General features: G+C 42.4%; 1 protein-coding gene across 2 annotated transcripts in view; it reads left to right on the top strand.

Moving 5' to 3' along the window:
- Positions 1–720: 720 nt before the first annotated feature.
- Sp4 (Sp4 transcription factor) overlaps positions 721–19,499 on the top strand; it is a 66,717-nt gene continuing 47,938 nt past the window's right edge. The window contains exons 1-3 of one of the 2 annotated variants that reach the window (XM_027416422.2): positions 721–836; positions 1,290–1,394; positions 1,919–3,470. In XM_027416422.2, the coding sequence (XP_027272223.1) occupies positions 1,323–1,394; positions 1,919–3,470 (1,624 nt within the window). In that variant the 5' untranslated portion in view covers positions 721–836; positions 1,290–1,322. Of the gene's footprint in view, positions 837–1,284; positions 1,395–1,918; positions 3,471–19,499 lie in introns of both variants that reach the window. The other variant, XM_027416421.2, reaches the window with a different exon arrangement.

Below are 19,499 nucleotides of genomic sequence, written 5' to 3'. Positions count from 1 at the left end.
GGCCCGCCCGCCCCCTCCTCCCACGACATCATCCAATGAGAGCCGAGCCAGGGAAAAAGGGCGCCCGGGTCCGGATGCGCCTTAGGAAAGCCATGCTCACGCCGCCGGGGGCAGCCGGGCAGGTCCACCCGGCGCGCGGCGCTGCCTGGAGCCTCGGCCTCCCCGCGCTCGCCCCGTTCTCCTCCCTGGAAGCCTAGTGCCCCCTGTCTTTGGCCCGCGGGCCGCTCGCAAGATGCCTCGGCGGCGCGCTTTTGAGTGGAGGGCGCCGGGAACTGAGTAGGGGGCGGGATATCCTGAGACAACAAGTTTGGCTGTATGGAGGGCCTGCCGCTAGCACGCCGCGGCTAGCTCGCCCAGGGCGCACGCACGCCGGGCCGAGGAGGCAGAAGCCGAGCCGCGGCGAGCACCGGCCGGGCCGAGGGGAGGATCGGGGGCGGCCCCAGCGCCCCGGCCCCGGCAGGTCGGCGGCCAATCCGCTGGGGGAAGGGGTGGAGAGTCGGCGGCGCCGGCGGAGGGCAGGCCGAGGGGGTGGGGAGTCGCGGCGCTCGCACCGCCCTGGCTCCGCCCCCGGCCCGCGCCGCCGCCCGCGCCGCACGCCGCCGCTGTCAATCAAGGGCGAGTCAGCCGGGCTCGGGCGGAGAGAGGAGCTGCTACGCCACAGCCCAGCGGCGGCCATTCGCGGAAAAGAGAGAGAGCCTGTGCCAGCTACAGCCTCCTCCGAGCCACCCGGGCGGGCGGCGGGCGGGACCGGCCTCTCCTCCCGCCTCGCCCCCACCCCCACCCACCTCTATCCCAGTGTCTCTGTGAGGGTTTGTCCTGTTAATGCGGGATGAGCGGTACGTATTCTCCACCCCCCTCGGTCTCCTTCACCGCCTCCCTCCGTCCCTCCCTCCCCAGACCCTGCTCGCTGCTTCCCCCTCCCCCGGGGCCGCCGAGATGCTGGAAGGGGAGGAGGAGAGGGCGGGAGGGAACCAGGAGGGAGGGAAGAAGGGCTGTGTTTTGTCTTAATGTCTGAGCTAGAACAACCTCCTTCTGGGTGTTGCTCTTGGAGCCTATGGGTCGGGTTTCAAACCACGTTTCGTGGGAGCCCCCTCCTCCCGTTCCCCTCCTTCTCCCCCACCCCCTGCGGGTGTGCACGGATCGCGGGTTTATGGAGATTAATGTTCAGGAGGAGGGGAGGGGGGAAGAAGGGAGGAGAGCGAATAATAATAACCCTAATAACCTGTTGTCGTGTGTGTGTGTGTGTGTGTGTGTGTGTGTGTTGTTGGGGGGGGGTTGTTGCAGATCAGAAGAAGGAGGAGGAGGAGGAGGCGGCAGCGGCGATGGCCACAGAAGGAGGGAAAACCTCTGAACCAGAGAATAACAATAAAAAACCCAAAACCTCAGGCTCCCAGGTAAAAGCAAACGTTAAAAAAAAAAAAAAATTCAACACGAAGCTTTAGGGAACATAGGGGAGTTCTGCCCTCTAAATACCCATAAGTAAAAGAACAGAATAAAAAAAAATGTTTAGCCACTCAAAGCATCTATCTTTCTGAGTGAGGAACTTAAATTGTAAATTCATAAAGATTTCCCATAGTTGAGGCTATAGCGGTGTTTAAAATTACATCAGGAATTCAGACCATTAGGGAAACAGTGTCTATTTTTCCAAGAGCATTTTGAGTTTAGAAGAATAACACTTTAAGAAAGTTTACCAGAAATTTCTTTTTTTTTTCATTTAAACTTTACGTAACAGGATCTGCAACCTTATTCACGTAGCTTCTACCTGCTTTTGTTCATATTTCCCTTTTAATTCTGCTGCCTATTGAGTGTGTTCTGATACTTAGAGCTCTCTAAATAAATAACCCCTCCCACTACTGTCTTCCACTAAATCCGCCCACTTTTTTCCCCTCCCTCTCCATTCCCCTCCCATTTTGGGTAGGACTCTCAGCCCTCTCCTCTGGCTTTACTGGCAGCTACTTGCAGCAAAATAGGGACTCCTGGTGAAAATCAAGCAACTGGACAGCAGCAGATTATTATAGACCCAAGCCAAGGATTGGTACAACTTCAGAGTCAACCACAGCAGCTAGAACTGGTGACAACGCAGCTTGCTGGAAACGCCTGGCAACTTGTTGCCTCCACTCCTCCTGCTTCAAAAGAAAATAACGTTTCTCAACCAGCTCCTAGTTCATCTAGTTCTTCCAGCAGTAATAACGGGAGTTCCTCTCCTACAAAAACTAAATCAGGTAATTCTTCCACCCCTAATCAGTTCCAAGTCATACAAGTACAGAATCCGGGTGGCAGCGTCCAGTACCAAGTCATACCCCAACTTCAGACGGTGGAAGGTCAGCAGATTCAAATTAATCCAACCAGTAGTTCATCTCTACAGGATTTGCAGGGTCAAATTCAGCTCATTTCCGCAGGTAATAATCAAGCTATCCTCACTGCTGCTAACAGGACAGCTTCTGGTAATATTCTTGCTCAAAACCTGGCAAACCAGACAGTTCCAGTACAAATTAGACCCGGTGTTTCAATACCGTTGCAGTTGCAGACCCTTCCGGGTACTCAGGCTCAAGTTGTAACAACCCTACCAATTAACATTGGAGGAGTGACTTTAGCTTTGCCAGTGATCAATAACGTGAGCACTGGAGGAGGGACTGGACAAGTTGGCCAGCCGACTACTACTACTGATAGTGGGACTTCCAATGGGAATCAATTAGTTTCTACGCCCACCACCACTGCTTCTGCCAGTACTATGCCTGAGTCGCCCTCTTCCTCTACCACCTGCACAACCACTGCGTCCACGTCTCTGACAAGCAGTGACACATTAGTGAGCTCAGCAGACACGGGCCAATACGCAAGCACATCGGCCAGTAGTTCCGAACGCACCATTGAAGAGTCGCAGACACCTGCTGCTACTGAGTCTGAAGCCCAGAGCTCCAGTCAGCTTCAGCCCAATGGGATACAGAATGCACAGGACCAGTCCAGTTCTCTTCAGCAAGTGCAGATCGTAGGCCAGCCTATCCTGCAGCAGATCCAGATCCAGCAGCCTCAGCAGCAGATTATTCAAGCTATCCCACCACAGTCATTTCAGCTCCAGTCAGGGCAGACAATTCAGACCATCCAGCAGCAGCCTTTGCAGAATGTTCAACTTCAAGCTGTAAACCCGACTCAGGTGCTTATCAGGGCTCCAACTTTAACACCTTCAGGGCAAATCAGCTGGCAAACCGTCCAGGTTCAGAATATTCAAAGTCTTTCAAATTTGCAAGTTCAGAATGCTGGGTTGTCTCAGCAGCTAACCATCACCCCAGTGTCTTCAAGTGGTGGCACAACTCTTGCTCAGATTGCTCCTGTGGCTGTTGCTGGTGCCCCAATAACTTTGAATACTGCCCAGCTTGCATCAGTGCCTAACCTTCAGACAGTGAGTGTTGCCAACCTGGGTGCTGCAGGTGTTCAAGTTCAGGGAGTTCCAGTAACAATCACTAGTGTTGCAGGTAAGCTACATCTTTTTCTTTTTAATCTGTTATTAGCAGGGCTAGGTAACAAGAGGTGTTGCTCCAGGCTCACTTGTAGATTTGATGCCCCTCTGAGGTTCACATCAAAACAGAACTGGACCATGACACCAGCAACCACATATAGTTATCAGTGTGGTCCCACTATTTCTGTAGATTTTAGCACTCGGTTCCATGTGTTGAATTTGTTAAATAATTTATTTCATAAAGCATCATTTTCTGATTAGAGCCATGATTATAGAGATCATAATTTGAGTACACTTGAACTCTTCTGGAAGATGAGCTCATTTCTTCTTGATGGAAAGTTGGCTTAACTTGAATTGGTATATGGTTGTGAGTCTGTTGAACTGTTAATTCTGTGTAATAAGGGTTTTAAATTAGACCTCATGTTTCAGCATTTTGTCTTTGAGGTATTTTTTTCCCCTTTAGTGTATAGGGTAGTTTTAAACTAGATACTGTTGTAGTTAAGATAGAAATTTAAGTTACAAATTGTTTCACTAAGTTTTATGTCTTGTTTTTTTGCTACACCGGGGATTGTGACAGTAATGGAACTTGATTTATAAAATTTAAGGAAAAGTCTTATGGTCCTTGTGTTATTTAAATGTGTCCAGTGTGAGGTTAGTGAAAAACAACTTAAAATGTAGATAGTAAAATGTCACTAACTTGAACAAATTGTGGCATCTTGTTTTTAAACCAGCTATGAGAACAGTTGTTATTTCTTATGCCTACAATTAGGTACATCTGAAGTACTTAAACACTTAGTTCCGTTAAGTCAGGGGAGCAGCAGTCTTATTGTACCAAAAGTTTTTCTGTACTTATACTTCATTGATTCTGAGTTGGTGGAAACTGGCTTTGATTTTAATACCTTTGATTTTTTTCAAATTTTGTGAAACAAAAATTTCTAATTTTTGGTATTTTAAGATTGGATACGCTTGTCCATTTTGAGTGACCTTTTTCGAAACGAGGTGCAGAAAAATTAAGATGGGGTTCTTCCACAGTTAACACCTCAAGCCGGTGTATACTTCAGAGTTGTCCGTAGAGAGGCTACCCATTCAGGACAACCTCTTTACATTTTTATCTCTTACCTCTAGACTAGCACTACTTAATTGCAGTGTCTGTACTATCCAGTGCTATCCACTAGTTCTACTCAGTGAATGATGGCTGAACATGTAAAACGTGGTGGGGAAAGTAGTATGACTGAGGAATTGAACTTTAACTTTTGCTTAAGTAATCAAAGTTAGCTAGTACTCTTCTGTTGACACTGTGTGATGTCAGTATTTTGAATGTGACTTTTCATCTAAAGTTCTTAATACCCAAGTGTTTAGTAAGTGGTGGTTCTGTTTCCAGCCCTTACTCTGCATAGTACTTGCTCATTCTGAACATTAACTGGAGTATTTATTGGATAATGGTTTGTATGGTCAAAGCAGAAATTATTTCATTTACATCTCATCTTGCCTGTTAAACATTAGTGAGTTGTGGTTAATAATAGCATTGAGTAATTTATAGACTAGTTTAGAGAATTGGCTAGTTCTTCTACTCTCTAATTAATATCTTGCAGTCCAGAAGTTCCCTCTTACTAAGTGTGAAGGTAATCCAGTATTCTGACCCCCAGATCCTGGAATGGTACGTTATAAATAATGGAAGATCCATCTTTTAGCGGTAAAATTTGGGGACAGAGGTAGAGTCAAGGGTCTAATCAACATTGAGTCAGAAGTCAGAATTGGGAATAGGTGGTTCTAAGCCAGGTCATGTGTGCCTGAGTGTGTTTTGCTAGCACATTAACCGTTTTAGTCCTTCATCCCCCACAACCCAGTGACTGTGTACCAAACACCTCCACTAGATATGGTTATTCCTATATTTTCATGGGCATTTTTTTTTAACTTAGAGTTTACTGCATACTTTAGGAGACCTGCTTAAGTGTATAAGGGAAACTGAAGTCTACATATGAAGAATTTCCTCCCTGCTGAAACTCAACAATTTACAATTTTGTTGATACTTTAAAGAGATGACCATAGTATACAGAGCAGAAATAGACCCTGATTTCTACAAGTCAAGTGCAGTTAACTTAGGCTTAACTGTTGGCAGCTTTATCCTATTATGTAGCAAACTTAACAGTATTCTTTGAAGACTTGGAACATGGGAGCAATTCCCTAGAGTGCTTACAATGAATCTAATGAAATTGCTTTGTTTTCATTAGTTTCTTTTGTTTTTACCTTTAAAGCACAGTAGAAGCACAATGCTAAACACTGTCTTAAGAAGAGGGAGACCCCATGCCTACATCCCCCTTAAATGAGCTCTACTTTAGAGTTAATGCCTTGGGTTGCCATTTTCTGTTATTTCACATTTTCCTTCTAGAATGGTGGTGTTGAATTTATGGAAAAATATTTACTGTTAATATTCACAGGTTTAAAAAATGTTATTTTACTTTTAATTGACACATAATTCATGTATACAGTTGTGGGGACAATGTGATATTTCAGTGTATTACACAGTGTGTAATGTTAATGATAAGATCGGGGTACTTATCACCTCAGACTTTGGTCATTTCTTTGTCTTGGGACCATTCAAAATTCTGTTTGCTACTCATTTATTGTCACTCACTGCTATCCTACTATGCTGTAGTTGGGTATTAGATGATACTCTGTCTAAGTAACTGTACCCCACTTTCCTTCTCCCTAACCTTACCCTCATCCTGATAACCAGTGTTCTAGTCTCTACTTTAACTCTCCTGTTTTAGACAGGACCTCACACATTCCAGGTTGGCCTTCAAACTCACTGGGAAGCTAAGGCAGGCCTTGAGCCTTCCTAATTCTACCTCCTTGGTGCTGGGATTGCAGGTGACCACTACCCTGCCTGACTTACAGGGTGCTGGGGATCATGTGTGCGAGAAAAGCAGTCTACCGGCTGAGCTACACCCCTAGCCCACTCCACATACAAGTAAGAAATACGCTCATGACAAATATCAGAGCTGGGGAAAATGTGGATTCCTTTGACACAGTAATAATGGCTAGCTCAAGAACAAGGCTTAACCGTTCTTACCGTCCAGACTCCTTTTACCGTCTCACGAAGTAGAGATCTGCTTGATACTGACCAAAGAGAAAGAATCACATCGCATGAACCCAGATTTTGAAGCTGGAGAGCTTCACAGTTTTATGAAATAACAAGCTTTTTTCCCTTGGTAATATATTTAGAAAAATTCTTCTCTCTGCTCTTATCTGAAAAATCCTCATTTTTTTTTCTAGGCTAAGCATCTAGCATTTAAGTAGTTAGGAGAGTAGTTGTAATTAAATACTTGTACCTAATACGGACTTTGTTTTCTTGTTGGGAAGAAGAATTTGATGGATCACAACTGAGTTTACGTACCTTTATTTGAGCCAGGCCAGGTGGTTTGAATCCCGGCATGGGTGGCAGAGGCAGGCAGAGCTCTTGAGATCTGTTTTGATTAATTAAAAATAGAAGTTTTGCCAGTGTTCTTACAATGCCCTCCGATCTCCAGAAGTTACATCTTTTTATAAATGAGAGAGCTAATGGTCACTATTTGTTTCTATTTCAGTAATTAACCTGAGTGGTCTACACTATCATGCCGTAGGCCTTTTGTTTGATCAAGTGATTATTTGTCAGTTTCAGTTGAAACTAAATTTTATGCCAGTTTTCTCATAAAGGAGGTTAAGACTTGATAAGATGTTGCTGACAATTCAAGAACTTGTCTCTTACATAATTCCTTTGCTTTTGCAGGGAATTGAAGTCTAAAACCTAGGGATATAATATGAAGCCAGGAATGGAAAGGCCAGTTCTTAATGACTGTTTAAAAATGGGAACCCAAGAACTTAAAGCTTATATTGTATTTAAAAGTCGAAATTTAACTTAGTCAAATTAACATTTTAACATTTACCTTCTCCCCCTCCCCCCGAATTACTCAAAAGTAGAAAATTGGCTTGAGGTCTAATACAGATACTGTTTTTCTTTGTTGTATATGCTGTGTGGGTTTGGATTTTCCTTTGGGGGCATCTTAAAACCATACCTGTATATATTACCTTCACACTTGTGTTTCCTTATTTCCTTTTTAGATGAGTCCATTATTTTCTGTTACTTTTTTACTAAGATCTTCTAACACTATGTAAATAGATTGAACTTTATTATAAGGAACTTAAATGTAGGTTCTGAACTTACAGTTTGACTTTAGCCTTCAGAAGCTTTTTTTTTCTTTTCATAGAAGATATAAAAAGTACTCCACTGTAAAGCCACATTAGTTTTTAAAGGACATCTGAGATGGCTTGGCTTTATGTCATCTTGACACAGGGTAGAGTCATTTGAGAGGAGGGAACCTCAATTGAGAAAATGCTTCCATAAGATTGGGCTGCAGGCAGGCTTGTAGGGCATTTCTTAGTTAGTGATTGATGAGGGAGGGCTCAGCTCATTGTAGGTGAAACCCCCTCCCCCCACCTCAGTCTGGCCATGGAGAGCAAGCCATCGAGCAGCATTCCTCCATGGCCACTGAATCACCTCCTGCCTTCAAGTTCCTGCCCAGTTTGAGTTCCTGCCTTGGCTTTTCTCCAGGGATTGTAAGAGATATAAGCCAAATAAACCTTTTCCTCTCCGTGTTGTTTTTGGTCATGGTGTTTCATCACAGCAATCATAACCCTAATTAAGACAAGATCTTTTGTTAGGAATTGAAGGGCAAAGGAGCAAAGAAGAACGCTTCTCATCTCCTTTTCAGATTATTGTTATTTTTATTATTTTTTGTTTGTTAGTTTTAAATGACAGGGTCTCCCTGTGTAACTCAGGCTGGCCTCATACTCACCTTAAGCCCAGGTGGACTTGAGTTTATGATCTAACTTCCAGGAGTGCTGAGATTCAAGTGTTCCTGGCTGTTTTTCAGTTTCTAATTTAGAGAGTATGAGAGAAATACTTAAGGAATATTGGAACAAGCATTAAGAGAGATTGAGGAGAAAATAGAAAAGGAAGCTCCATCAAGAAGGAAGCTAAGGAAGATGCCATGGGTAAACCTTGCAGAAATAACAGATTTACCAAGTGATAGGTTTTTAGTTGGAAAAGATCTTGGAGATTATAGCTTACAGTTGTGACCTTTTCATATCGCTCTGAAAGTCTATTTTTAAAGGTATTTTATTTTACTGTTTTAAGTGAAGAGAGATAGAAATGTGGGTCAGGTTCTCCAGTGTTCCATTAAGTGCTTGGGGATGACTCATTAAGGGTTGAAAATCAAGGGGGGAACCTGATCTCGGACCATACACGTGAACTTTTCTGCTCTGGGATGTACATAATGTGTGCCTTTTTACTGCTGAGTGAATGAGCTAGTCGTGTCAGAGGAACCTGTACTTGGTGAGATGAAAGCTTAATGAAATTGGCGTTACTATTCCCCCCGTCACTCCTCCTTAGCCCTCTTTAGGAATGAGAAAACAAGTTCAGAAAGGTTGAGTGACATGTGTCCCCTGGCAGAGAGCATCTTCTTGACTTCATTTGTTTTTTTCCACCACATTTCTAGCTTATCCAAGTCTCTTATTTGCATGTGGGAAAATAAAACTTAGAGAATTAGAACTATCTTGTTTGTCTTCTCACAGATAGACTGTCCCCATGTTACCTGGATATTCACTGCTGGCATATTAAATGTAATATTGTTGAAAGAGACCGCTCTCTGGGTCTGTTACTGAACTTAATGTAGGACCTAGATGGTGTTAAATTGGTTTTTCTTCTTAGAAGACTAAGTTCAAGAGGACTCTAGACTAGGCTGAGGCAGGAGGATTGCCATGAGTTTGAGGCCGTCCTAGCCCACAAAATTAATTTTGCCCCACCTTGGATACATAGAGATCCTATCTCAAAAAAAAAAGAAAGAAAGAAATGAAAAGGTTGGTATCTAATAATAATAGTAAGTTCTATGCATGAGCCTCAGGCCAAAGAATTTATCTTTTCTGAAACAATAGCTAGAAATGGATTTGTAAAAAATGGCAAAAGTACCTTGCTATATAGCCCTGGCTAACCTTGAACTCACTAGAAAGCCCAGGCTGACCTCATCCTCCTATCACTGCCTCCCTAAACTAGGATTCAATGGATGTGTACGTCATATATGGATAGCTAAAGAAAGCAAAACCTGCGGAGGAAGAAAGCAAGCATTTCCTTTAGCTAAAACGTGTTAGGTGCTGAGTTTGCATTCATAGTCTCAAACCACAGAATGTCATTTTATGGGTAGGTCCTGTGTCCATCTTACCAACTGCCTCACTGAGCTTTAGTTTCTTTAGGCACAAATACACAAGAGTTAAGAGTCTGCAAGGATAAGGCCACCGGGGAAGCCCATCTTGTCTTTTATTTATTTACTTTTTATTATTTCAAATTAGGAACAAGCTTATTTCACATATCAATCCCTTCTCCCTCTCCCTCACCTCACCCCTACCCCTCCTCCCCCAGCCCTGACCTAACCCCACCCCATCCACCCTCCACTCCCCAGGCAGGATAGGGCCCTCAACTGGGGCTCCCCAAAGTCCACCACATCATCCTAGGCCGGGCCTAGGCCCTTCCCCATATGTCCAGGCCAAGAATGCATCCTTTCATGTGGGATGGGCTCTCAAGTCCCTTCTTACATCAGGGAAAAATACTAATGCACTACCAGGGACCCCCTAGAGTGCAGAGGCCTCCTCATTGATATCCATGTTCAGGGGACTGGATCAGTCCTGTACTGGCCTCCCAGACAGCATCTGGGGTCCATGTGCTCCCCTTTGTTCAGGCCAGCTGTTTCTGTGGGGTTCCACCAGCCTGGTACGACCCCTTCGATCTTCATTCCTCCCTCTCTGCAAGTAAGTTCCAGAGTTCAGTTCAGTGTGTATCTGTGGATGTCTGCCTCTGCTTCCATCAGCCACTGGATGAGGGCTCTAGGATGGCATAAAAAGTAGTCATCAATCTCATTTTTAGGGGAAGGGCTTTAGGTTATCCTCTCTACCATTGCTTGGATTGTCAGTTTGTGTCATCCTTGTAGGTCTCTGGAAATCTCCCTAATGCCAGATCTCTCCTTGGACCTATAATGGCTCCCTCTAATATGGTATCTCTCATTCTGCTCTCTTCTATTCTTCCCCCAATTCAATATTTCTGCTCCTCTATTTCCTCCTCTCTTCTCCTCTTCTCCTCCTCTCATTCTGGCAGTTCCCTCTCCCCTACCCTCATGCTCCCAATTAGCTCAGGAGTTCCTGCCCCTTCCCATTCCTGGGGCCATGCATTTTTCCCTTAGAGTCCTTCATGTTTCCTAGTTTCTTTGGTGAAGAGGATTGTAGGCTGGTAATCCTTTTCTCTATGTCTAAAATTCATATATGAGTGAGTACATACCATGTTTGACCTTTTGTGACTGGGTTACCTCACTCGGGATGGTTTCTTCTAGTTCCATCCATTTGCCTGCGCATTTCAAGATTCCATTGCCTTTTTCTGCTGAGTAGTACTCCATTGTATAAATGTACCACATTTTCTCAATCCATTCTTCAGTTGAGGGGCACATCTTGTCTTTTATAATACACAGCTTGCCTTAAATAGTCCCTGTTTCTCTTGCTGTGTTGTAAAGCCTTACCAGTTGTTGAAGGCATTTTTAAAACCTGATGTGAGTGTGAGTTTTTGCTTTGGTGACATTCTCAAAATGTCACGCTGCTTTGTTTTCACCCTTAATCCTATGCCCTTGTCTCACACAAGGTCTCAAGTGGCCACCCCAGTTTACAGCTTGAGCTTACTATGGAGGTTTCACGTGGAGTTAATGTCAGTGGTGTCCATTTGTCTTTATTTTGTTGTATGTGTTTGTGATAGCGTCATGCAACCTAGGCTGTCCTGCAACTGGCTATATAGTAGAAGGTGATACTAAACTTTTTAAAATTACACTTAACGGCCGGGTGGTGCACACCTTTGATCCCAGCACTCGGGAGGCAGAGGTAGGCTGATCTCTGTGAGTTCGAGACCAGCCTGGTCTACAAGTGCTAGTTCCAGGACAGCCTCGAATGCCACAGAGAAATCCTGTTTTGACACCCCCCTCCCCCTCAAATAAAATTACACTTACAAGTTTTGTTTATGGGGCAGGAGCATATGGAGACCAGAGGACAATTTTTGGGAGTCTCTCTCTTCCTATCATATGGGTGATAGAAATAGAACTCAGGTCATTGGGTTTGGTGGCAAGCACCTATACCCAGTTAGCTATTGCTAGCCCTGGCCTTAAATTCTTGATCCTTCTGCCTCCCACCTCAAGTGCTAGGCATAGAGGCATGCATCACCATACTAAGAATTACAGTGTATCTTGATGTCAACATTTGTGGTCATAACTTCCCCAAAAACTTATAGATGATGGTTACACAATTGGATGAAAGATTCATTGGTTGTCAACCATAATAGCAATGTCTAATGCTTTGGTATGAGATTCTATCCTTGATATAGTGTAACTCTTTCCCCCCACCCCCAGTGACCTTTAAATACAGAGCAGAAGGAATGGCCTTATTTACTGAATTCACAAATTAAAAAAGGTGGAGAGATGGCACCAGAATGGTAGGACATAGAATTGAGAGTCAGAGTGCATAATAGGCTGGAATCATCAGTGGGGAGATAGGTAAAGCAGAAAAGACACTCCACTTAAAAGTAGGGGGAATTATGTACATACAGGGTGCAAAGCCTGCTTTTTGCAGCAGGACTAGCTCAAATAGAGTTTACTAGCTTAATGTGGGTTGAGATTAAAGCTTTGTCTATGGACCACCACTGCACTGCTGTATATAGCCCCATTTTATTTGGGATGATAATAAGCTGGTGACCATAGCAAGGGTTCCTGGGATGAAGAATAGAAAATACTTAATACTAGCAATAGTCAGAGTGAGGGTTTCCACTGTTAAATAGAAACAAGTGACGGGGTGATACCATCTTCAGTTTAAAGTAGAAGGAGTTCTGTTATATTAGACCCTGGGGAAGAATATGTCGTGTTACATATGACAGTGGAGAGGAGGGTCAGGAAGAAGAAGAGCTGAACCAATGGGATAATTGGTTTCTTTAGGTAGTTGTCTTTTATCGTTAAAGACTGATTACCCAACTGTCAGAGATTATAGATGATGGAAGAATTGCTCATGCTATTCAGAAAGTTTGATTGGATCTAATTCTAAAACCTAAGTACATGATATTTAAGTGTCTGGTCCTATATTGGGTGTGTCTGTTGAGCATACGGCCAGTGCACACTGTAACTCTTAAACTTTTGGTCCTATAGTTAGTGATGGGGAAGTTAGGTGGCATTACCCCCTTCCCCTTTTAATGATAGAAGTAGTGTAAGGCCAGTTCCATTATACTGTGAATCTATAATCCAGTTCGCAATTATGTTTCTGCTTTCCATTACTTTTAGAATTCCTCTGTGTTAGTTTTCTGTTAGTTGAGCTTTAATGTGATGAGTGGTGTCTGTCGTGTCCAACATTGACTGGTAGTTAAGATTCTTTGCACCTTTAACTGTTGTTGGTTTTGCCACTTTAACATGAACAATGTGATTACTCTTTTGTAAGTGAACTTGGAAAACCCAGGACACTAACTGAGCCCTAACTACATGAAGCACTCACAGCCTTAAGTCTGTTTATTTAACCCGTGGAGTATGCAGATCTAGAAAGTGCTGGTATCTTCTATTTGTTTTGCTTTGGTTGTTGTTTTATACTAGGGAAGTATTTGTAAAATGTTCAGACTGAAGAACATTTTGAGTAAAGGAAAAAAAAAGCGTTAAGGAAAAAAAAAGTGTTAAGTCAAATATATAAAGGTTCTTCTTCTATCTCAGGAATGGTAGGACCTACTCTGCTCCCCATCGATGAGAGAAATGGGCTCCTCTAGTGTGTTTACTGTTGGTCACTGCAGACACAGGTAACAAGACTAAGAGTTAATACTTAGACTTTGCTTGGATGCTGCCTTTCATTAGTGATTCCATTAGCTGTTTCTGGGCAAACTTGTCAAATAGTGAAAGACATTCATTCCTCCTTTACTTCATAGTATTATGTAGATGAGACCAGGTAATATATTTAGAAAGGGATTTTATATATTATAATCAAAGTACCACTCATTAGAAAAATGTAAAGCAGTCAAGTGGGAAAACACTACTTCAGGTGTCAGTATTTTTACTTTTATGAGTTACAGTCCTAAGTGAAATTTGCAAGGCAGAGTTCAGAAAGCTTTGGTCAAAATACAACCAAAGATACAGGGACAGGTATGTCTACAAGTACAGCAGAAGCCATGGGTTTGCCTGTAGTAAGAAGCAAATGTCTGCTCTATTTCCAGCCTTTGTTAGGTCCTGGAAGTATTCACTTTTCTCGAAAGGATGCCTGTGTTAGGGGCATAAGGATAAGTACATGGTTCACTTGTATGGATCAAGAACTGCCTGTGAGCTTTTAAGTACTGGGTTTTGAAGTATAGGAAATATCGTGAGAGCTCAGAAACAGGTGCTATTGGGAATGTGATGTGTGTTGGCAAAGCAATCTGTGAAGAGGACTTTAAACAGGTTCGATGATTGGACTACAAAGTGGACTTTGAGCCCTCAGGAGTGAATAAGTAAAGAGGATCTCTTGAGTCAAGCTGTTGAACTTGGAGTAAGCTTACTGGGACCAAAACTTGGAAAAGCATAAAACACTGGTGGGGAAGTTTATAGCTTAGACACAACAGTGGTGGTCTCTTTTGTATGCTCTCCAGAAGCATAGGCCTGCTGTAGAATAGCTTCGGGCTACACTGAACAGCCTGTCCCCTTCCCACTTTAAAAGCTGTGAGAGATATTAATGTTTCAAATGGTATTTATTGGATGTTTTTCTCTAGTAGAAAATGTGGAACACATTCCTGTAATCCCAGAATTTAGGAGGACGCTGAGCTAGGATAGCGAGTATACCAGTACCAGGCCATCACAAACAAGAAGGTACGGCAGAGAAACCAGGAGCCTAGCTAAAAGGATGCTGTCACAGTAGTTTAGTCATGAAGTCACAGTGGCTGTGATGATGAAGTTAATGTCACTATGAAACATGTTGTTGATATGAAAGAAATGGTAAGAATTAGATCAAAACATCAGCTGTTCTTTCCATGCCTGTGTGTCTGCATGGTAATAGACACTGAGAAACTAAAGCTGAAAGTGTCAGTATTCAGGCATCTGTACAGTACCAGTAGCGCACGCTACTTTGTTTCATTAGTAGGTCTGGCGATGTATGGAGCACCTGGCTAGCCTGGAGCTTGTTATTTAGACTAGGCTGGCCTTGAAATCAGAGTTCCTTCTTGTGGACAGAAGTTTCTGTCACATCCAGTCCCACAGCTGTTTAGTCCCAAATAAACACACAGAGGCTTATATTAATTATAAACTGTTTGGCCAATGGCTCACACTTCTTTTTTTTGTTTAAAGACTTTTTTATTTATTTTACATATAGGAGTACTCTATCTGCATGTACACCTTTATGTCAGAAGAGGGTATCAGATCCTACTATAGGTGGTTGTGAGCCACCATGTGGTTGCTAGGGATTGAACGCTGGACCTCTGGAAGAGCAGCCACTACTCTTAACCACTGAGCCATCTCTCCAGCCCTGACTCAAACTTCTTATTGACTAGCTCTCTCTTAATTTCAGCCCTCACCACTCACTTTTGCGTTCCTCTTCCCAGAATTCACTTAGTCTGGTAGCTCTGCCTATACTTCCTGCCTGGCTACATCCTGCCTGTGCATTGGCTGAAACAGCTGTATTCATCAACCAATAAGAGAAACATATTCACAGCATACAGAAGGACATCCCCCATCACCTCCTGCTCTGCCCCTTGAGTGACGGATTAAAGGCTGGCAACACCACACCTGGTTTCGAGTAGTAATTTTTTTGCATAACATTTAGACATGGATCAAGGAATAATTACATATTTAGGATAGAATCATAAATTTCACATAAAGTGTAGTTCTGTCTTATATGACACACATACATATATGCTACCAATAAGCATTGTTTTTAGTCTCTATTATCTTGATACTGAACTAAGAGAAAGTACTCAGGTGGAGCAGAAGGAAAGAGAAGAGTATATGATCATAACAGAGTCCCTAATGAAGGGACTATATACATTTCATTTATCTATTTTGGTAATTTACAGGTGATGAGGGTTTTAGGGGATAGAAAAACATTGTTTCAGAGGGGTTAGTACTGTTCTGTGGATACCGAGTCCAGTCACCACAGCCTGAAATTATATGGCTCCCTTGTAATATGGCAGAACAGTCAGAGGGGGATAGTACGGTTCTTGGATATCTAGTCCAGCCACCACAGCGCCTTGTTTACAGAAGCAGAGCTGCTTATTCACAGGCATATAGGAGCCAGATAGTGCTCTGTGCTGTGGTAAGTAGTGCCTGGGCCTGTGTGGGGCAGGAGAGGTGGGGAGCTCTGTTAAGGTGTAGATGAGGAGGTCTGTTCCAGGGAATTGAAGAAGAGAAAAAGAGAAGATTTAGATGAGTGTAATTAATTCTAAGTACTAACTGGATTAATTTAGGAGTCCCACGGCAAGTGTTTTGTTTGTTTGTTTGTTTAAGTCTGGTCAGCTTTCCTAGCTATCTAGGTCTACATGTGAACCAATCTGAAATGTAAACAGTTGGCATTCTATAAATGACAGTTGTTGGTGATTTTATTTTTATGAAATTAAAGCATTCTGTATTTTTATTTCTAGAATTTCTCTCACTTTTCTTCATCCTTAGACATTATTATGTATCTTGATTTTAATGATAGGTTGGGTAAATGGTTTTAGTAAGCCCTTAGTAAACTTACTCATTTTGTGTACTCTTCACTGGTAGGCTACACCTGTGAATTCAGCCAGCAGATAGATATCCAGCGTCGGTACTGTACAACTTGATATATTCCTTATAAGACTGAGCCTCGTGGAACTGAACTCCTACTTTATGGATGTCCTTGATGGGGGGAAATAAACCCCAGTTTCCTTTCAGAAATAAAAGTACTAAGAGGGCGCCCTTCAACTGATTTATATTTTGTCTGACATTCACTGCATGTTTGTAAGGGCAGCACTTGGCTTGGTAACAGTCACTCATTTAATCTTTGGAGCACAGTGGAAGGTAAATATTGCTGCCATTCCTCCTCTCAGGTATAAAAGCTACAGTCTAGCGTGGAGTGAATAACTTGCTCGAGGCTACACAGTCAATGACCGACAGACCCCAAATCTCACTCTGTGGCTCTAGAACTTCTATTTCCACTGACCTTCCCCTAGGTACTCCCTGTAGGTTACAGTGTTGCTTCCTGTAATCCTTTCTAGAAGTAGCTCATGGTCTCTCACGTCACCCTGTTTAAGGACTCACGCTAACCATTTCACAGTGCTGTAGAGAAGGTGAAGGCAAAGCCTTCACTGTATAGGACGAGAAGGCAAAGCTGTAGAGAGATTAGGCTCCGTGGCTGACGCTATAGGTGGACTGTTGTCGGTAAGCAGCAACATTTCACACGTCACTGTAATTGTGATACTGTAATCTGTTCAGTGAGATACGGATTCCTGGGTCTTTAGCAGAGTGTTCTTTTTGTCCCCCTGTGTGGACCGGGTGCATATACCACACAGGGAATTAGAATACAAAACACATTTTATGACTGCCAGTCCTGCTCCGATTGGGAATTTCAGGCTAGTAAGAATATGTTCTTGGCCACACACAAATGCACAAACTAACCTTGAATAAATTTTAGAAATCACTCTAAATACATTACAAGAATATAAATGAAATGAGAGCTTTATATTTCATTTACATAAATAGTTACAAAACACTCCAAAGAATATGTCTTACATTTCATGACTCCCTTTATTAGAAAACGACATGTCATGTCTTTAAAAGATGAAAATGTTGTTCATTCTGTGAAGGAAATAACATTAAGAAATGACTTTAAGAAAACTCCCTGACTTTCAGAATTATATGCATAGAATTCATATTCTTCAGCTAATCCCATGTATCCTCTTTTGTGACATTATGACATTAGCTCAGTTAACAGGGATAATGCTTTTTTTTTCTTACAATAAATAAGATGTATTTAGTGTCTGCCACTGCATGTGAAACACTGTGGATGGTGCAGGAGAAGCAGAGTTCTACTCCCACGGGGTTGTATTTTGTTCTGCTTAAGTTTTGTTTTGTCTCACTCTAGGTTATTTGTAGGAGTTTTTGTTATGTTCTGTTTTGCAGTGTTGGGAATCAAATGCAGAGTCTCAGACTTAGGAGATAAGCACTCTAATGACATCTGTCCCCAGCCCAGGTTTTGGGGTGTGTGTGTCTGTGTCTGTGTTGATAGAGATTGAATTAGGGCCTTATCTGGCATATGCTGTATCACTGAGCTAATAAAATAATACCCAACCCCAAGTGTTCTTAGTAGATGAGAAAATCAAGGCTAAGGAAGTTAAAATAATTTTCCAGTTGTTACAGAATTAGTGAATGGAGATATGGAAAAAGAACCCAAAGTCTGTCTAGTTTTAAATTTTTTCTTGCTGCTTTTTAACAGATCTTTGAGGTCAGTGGAATTTTAGTTACCATGAGAAGTTTTAGAAGACTGCCCTCAGTCTTTTGATTATAAACTACCAGTGATAATTGATGAATTTACATTTTAAAGAGATCAATACATCTAGACACATACATATATAGAGAGGGTGTGTATGTTTACATTTAATGTGCATGCTTTATTTTATTATGTATATTTTTGGCTTTATATATATGCCCCGTCTGTTCCAGGTCCTCCTCCTCTTCCTTTTTTTTTTTTTTTTTTTTTTAAATAGGGTTTCCTGTAGCCCACTTTAGCTTCAAACTCCTGCTCTTTCTCTCTCAAGTGCTGAGATGGGATTGCAGTTATTTGGTTTGGTTTGATTTTGGTAGAAGGCTCTTTTATCCAAATTAATATCATTCGTGATTTGTAAATTTTAATAGTGGAGCCATTTATTTCACTTAGTGTTACAGTGCTGTATAAAAGTATAAATGTATGTCAATTTGAACTTAATTTTCTTTAAGGAGGCTAAGAGGAAAACTATTGCTAGTTTTAAAATCGATTACTTTCTGAAGTTAAAACTGTGAATGAGGCCTATCAGTACTTCAAGGAACTGCAAGATTTTGTTTTTCTTTTGGCAAATCTAACCAGTCCAATGCCGTTCTCCCTTAAAGAGAGAGTATTTAGGCTTGAGTCATTGCAGACTCACAGAATGCTTTAGGAAATGACTAATTTGCTAGCATCCTTGTAAATACGAACATACCCAGCCTAAGGAACAGCAAATATGAGGGTGAGGACCCCAAGCCCTTGGCATTTAGTTTGCCATCTGGCCATTACCTCAAAACCTCTTATGCCTTTGACATCCAATACATCAAAGGTGCTCGTTCAAAGACAAAGCTGTGATATACATACATACATACATACATACATACACACACACACACACACACACACACACACACACACAGAGTTTCCTTAGTTTGAATGGGGCCTCAACACATCTTTGAACTTGCTATATAGCCTTGAACTTGTAGTCTCCTACCAAAGCCTCTGTAGTGCTGGGGCGGGGGTGGGGGGGTTGGGTGGTGGGTGGTGGTGTTACAGACATAGGTGACCTCACCAGGTACTAACTGTGCTTTCACACCAGGGATTGTGTTTGCTTAGACCAGAGCTCTCTAGTTTACAAGCAGCAAATCCCTGTGACAGTAGCTACTGCCACAGTAACCTTGCAGGGAGGTCATTTGTCTGTCCAGTATTGCTTCGTAGCCTTTACAGAAGCCAGTCCCCGTCTTCAAGGAGTTTAAGGTGGTTCTTGCTGTCTCTGTTTTCAGTACGTGTCTTGTCTTCTCTCCTTTGTTGCCTTAGCTCCTCATGAGGAACTTGCCACATGGTTATAAAGTGTAGAAATTTGGAAGCACAAGTCTTAGTTAGATCTTGGTTCTTACTTTAAAAGGAGAAAGGTTTTTACTTCTTCTTCTAGCAGGTGAAGACTGTTGTAGCAGATTTATAGTCTAAATGTTCTCCTAAGAGCTGGGTGCTGGCTTGATTTGTTAGAACCTTGAGAATT

This window comes from Cricetulus griseus, chromosome 5 (genome assembly GCF_003668045.3).
Source record: "Cricetulus griseus strain 17A/GY chromosome 5, alternate assembly CriGri-PICRH-1.0, whole genome shotgun sequence".
Lineage (NCBI taxonomy): Eukaryota > Metazoa > Chordata > Mammalia > Rodentia > Cricetidae > Cricetulus > Cricetulus griseus.
This window is presented reverse-complemented; position numbering and strand designations above follow the sequence as displayed.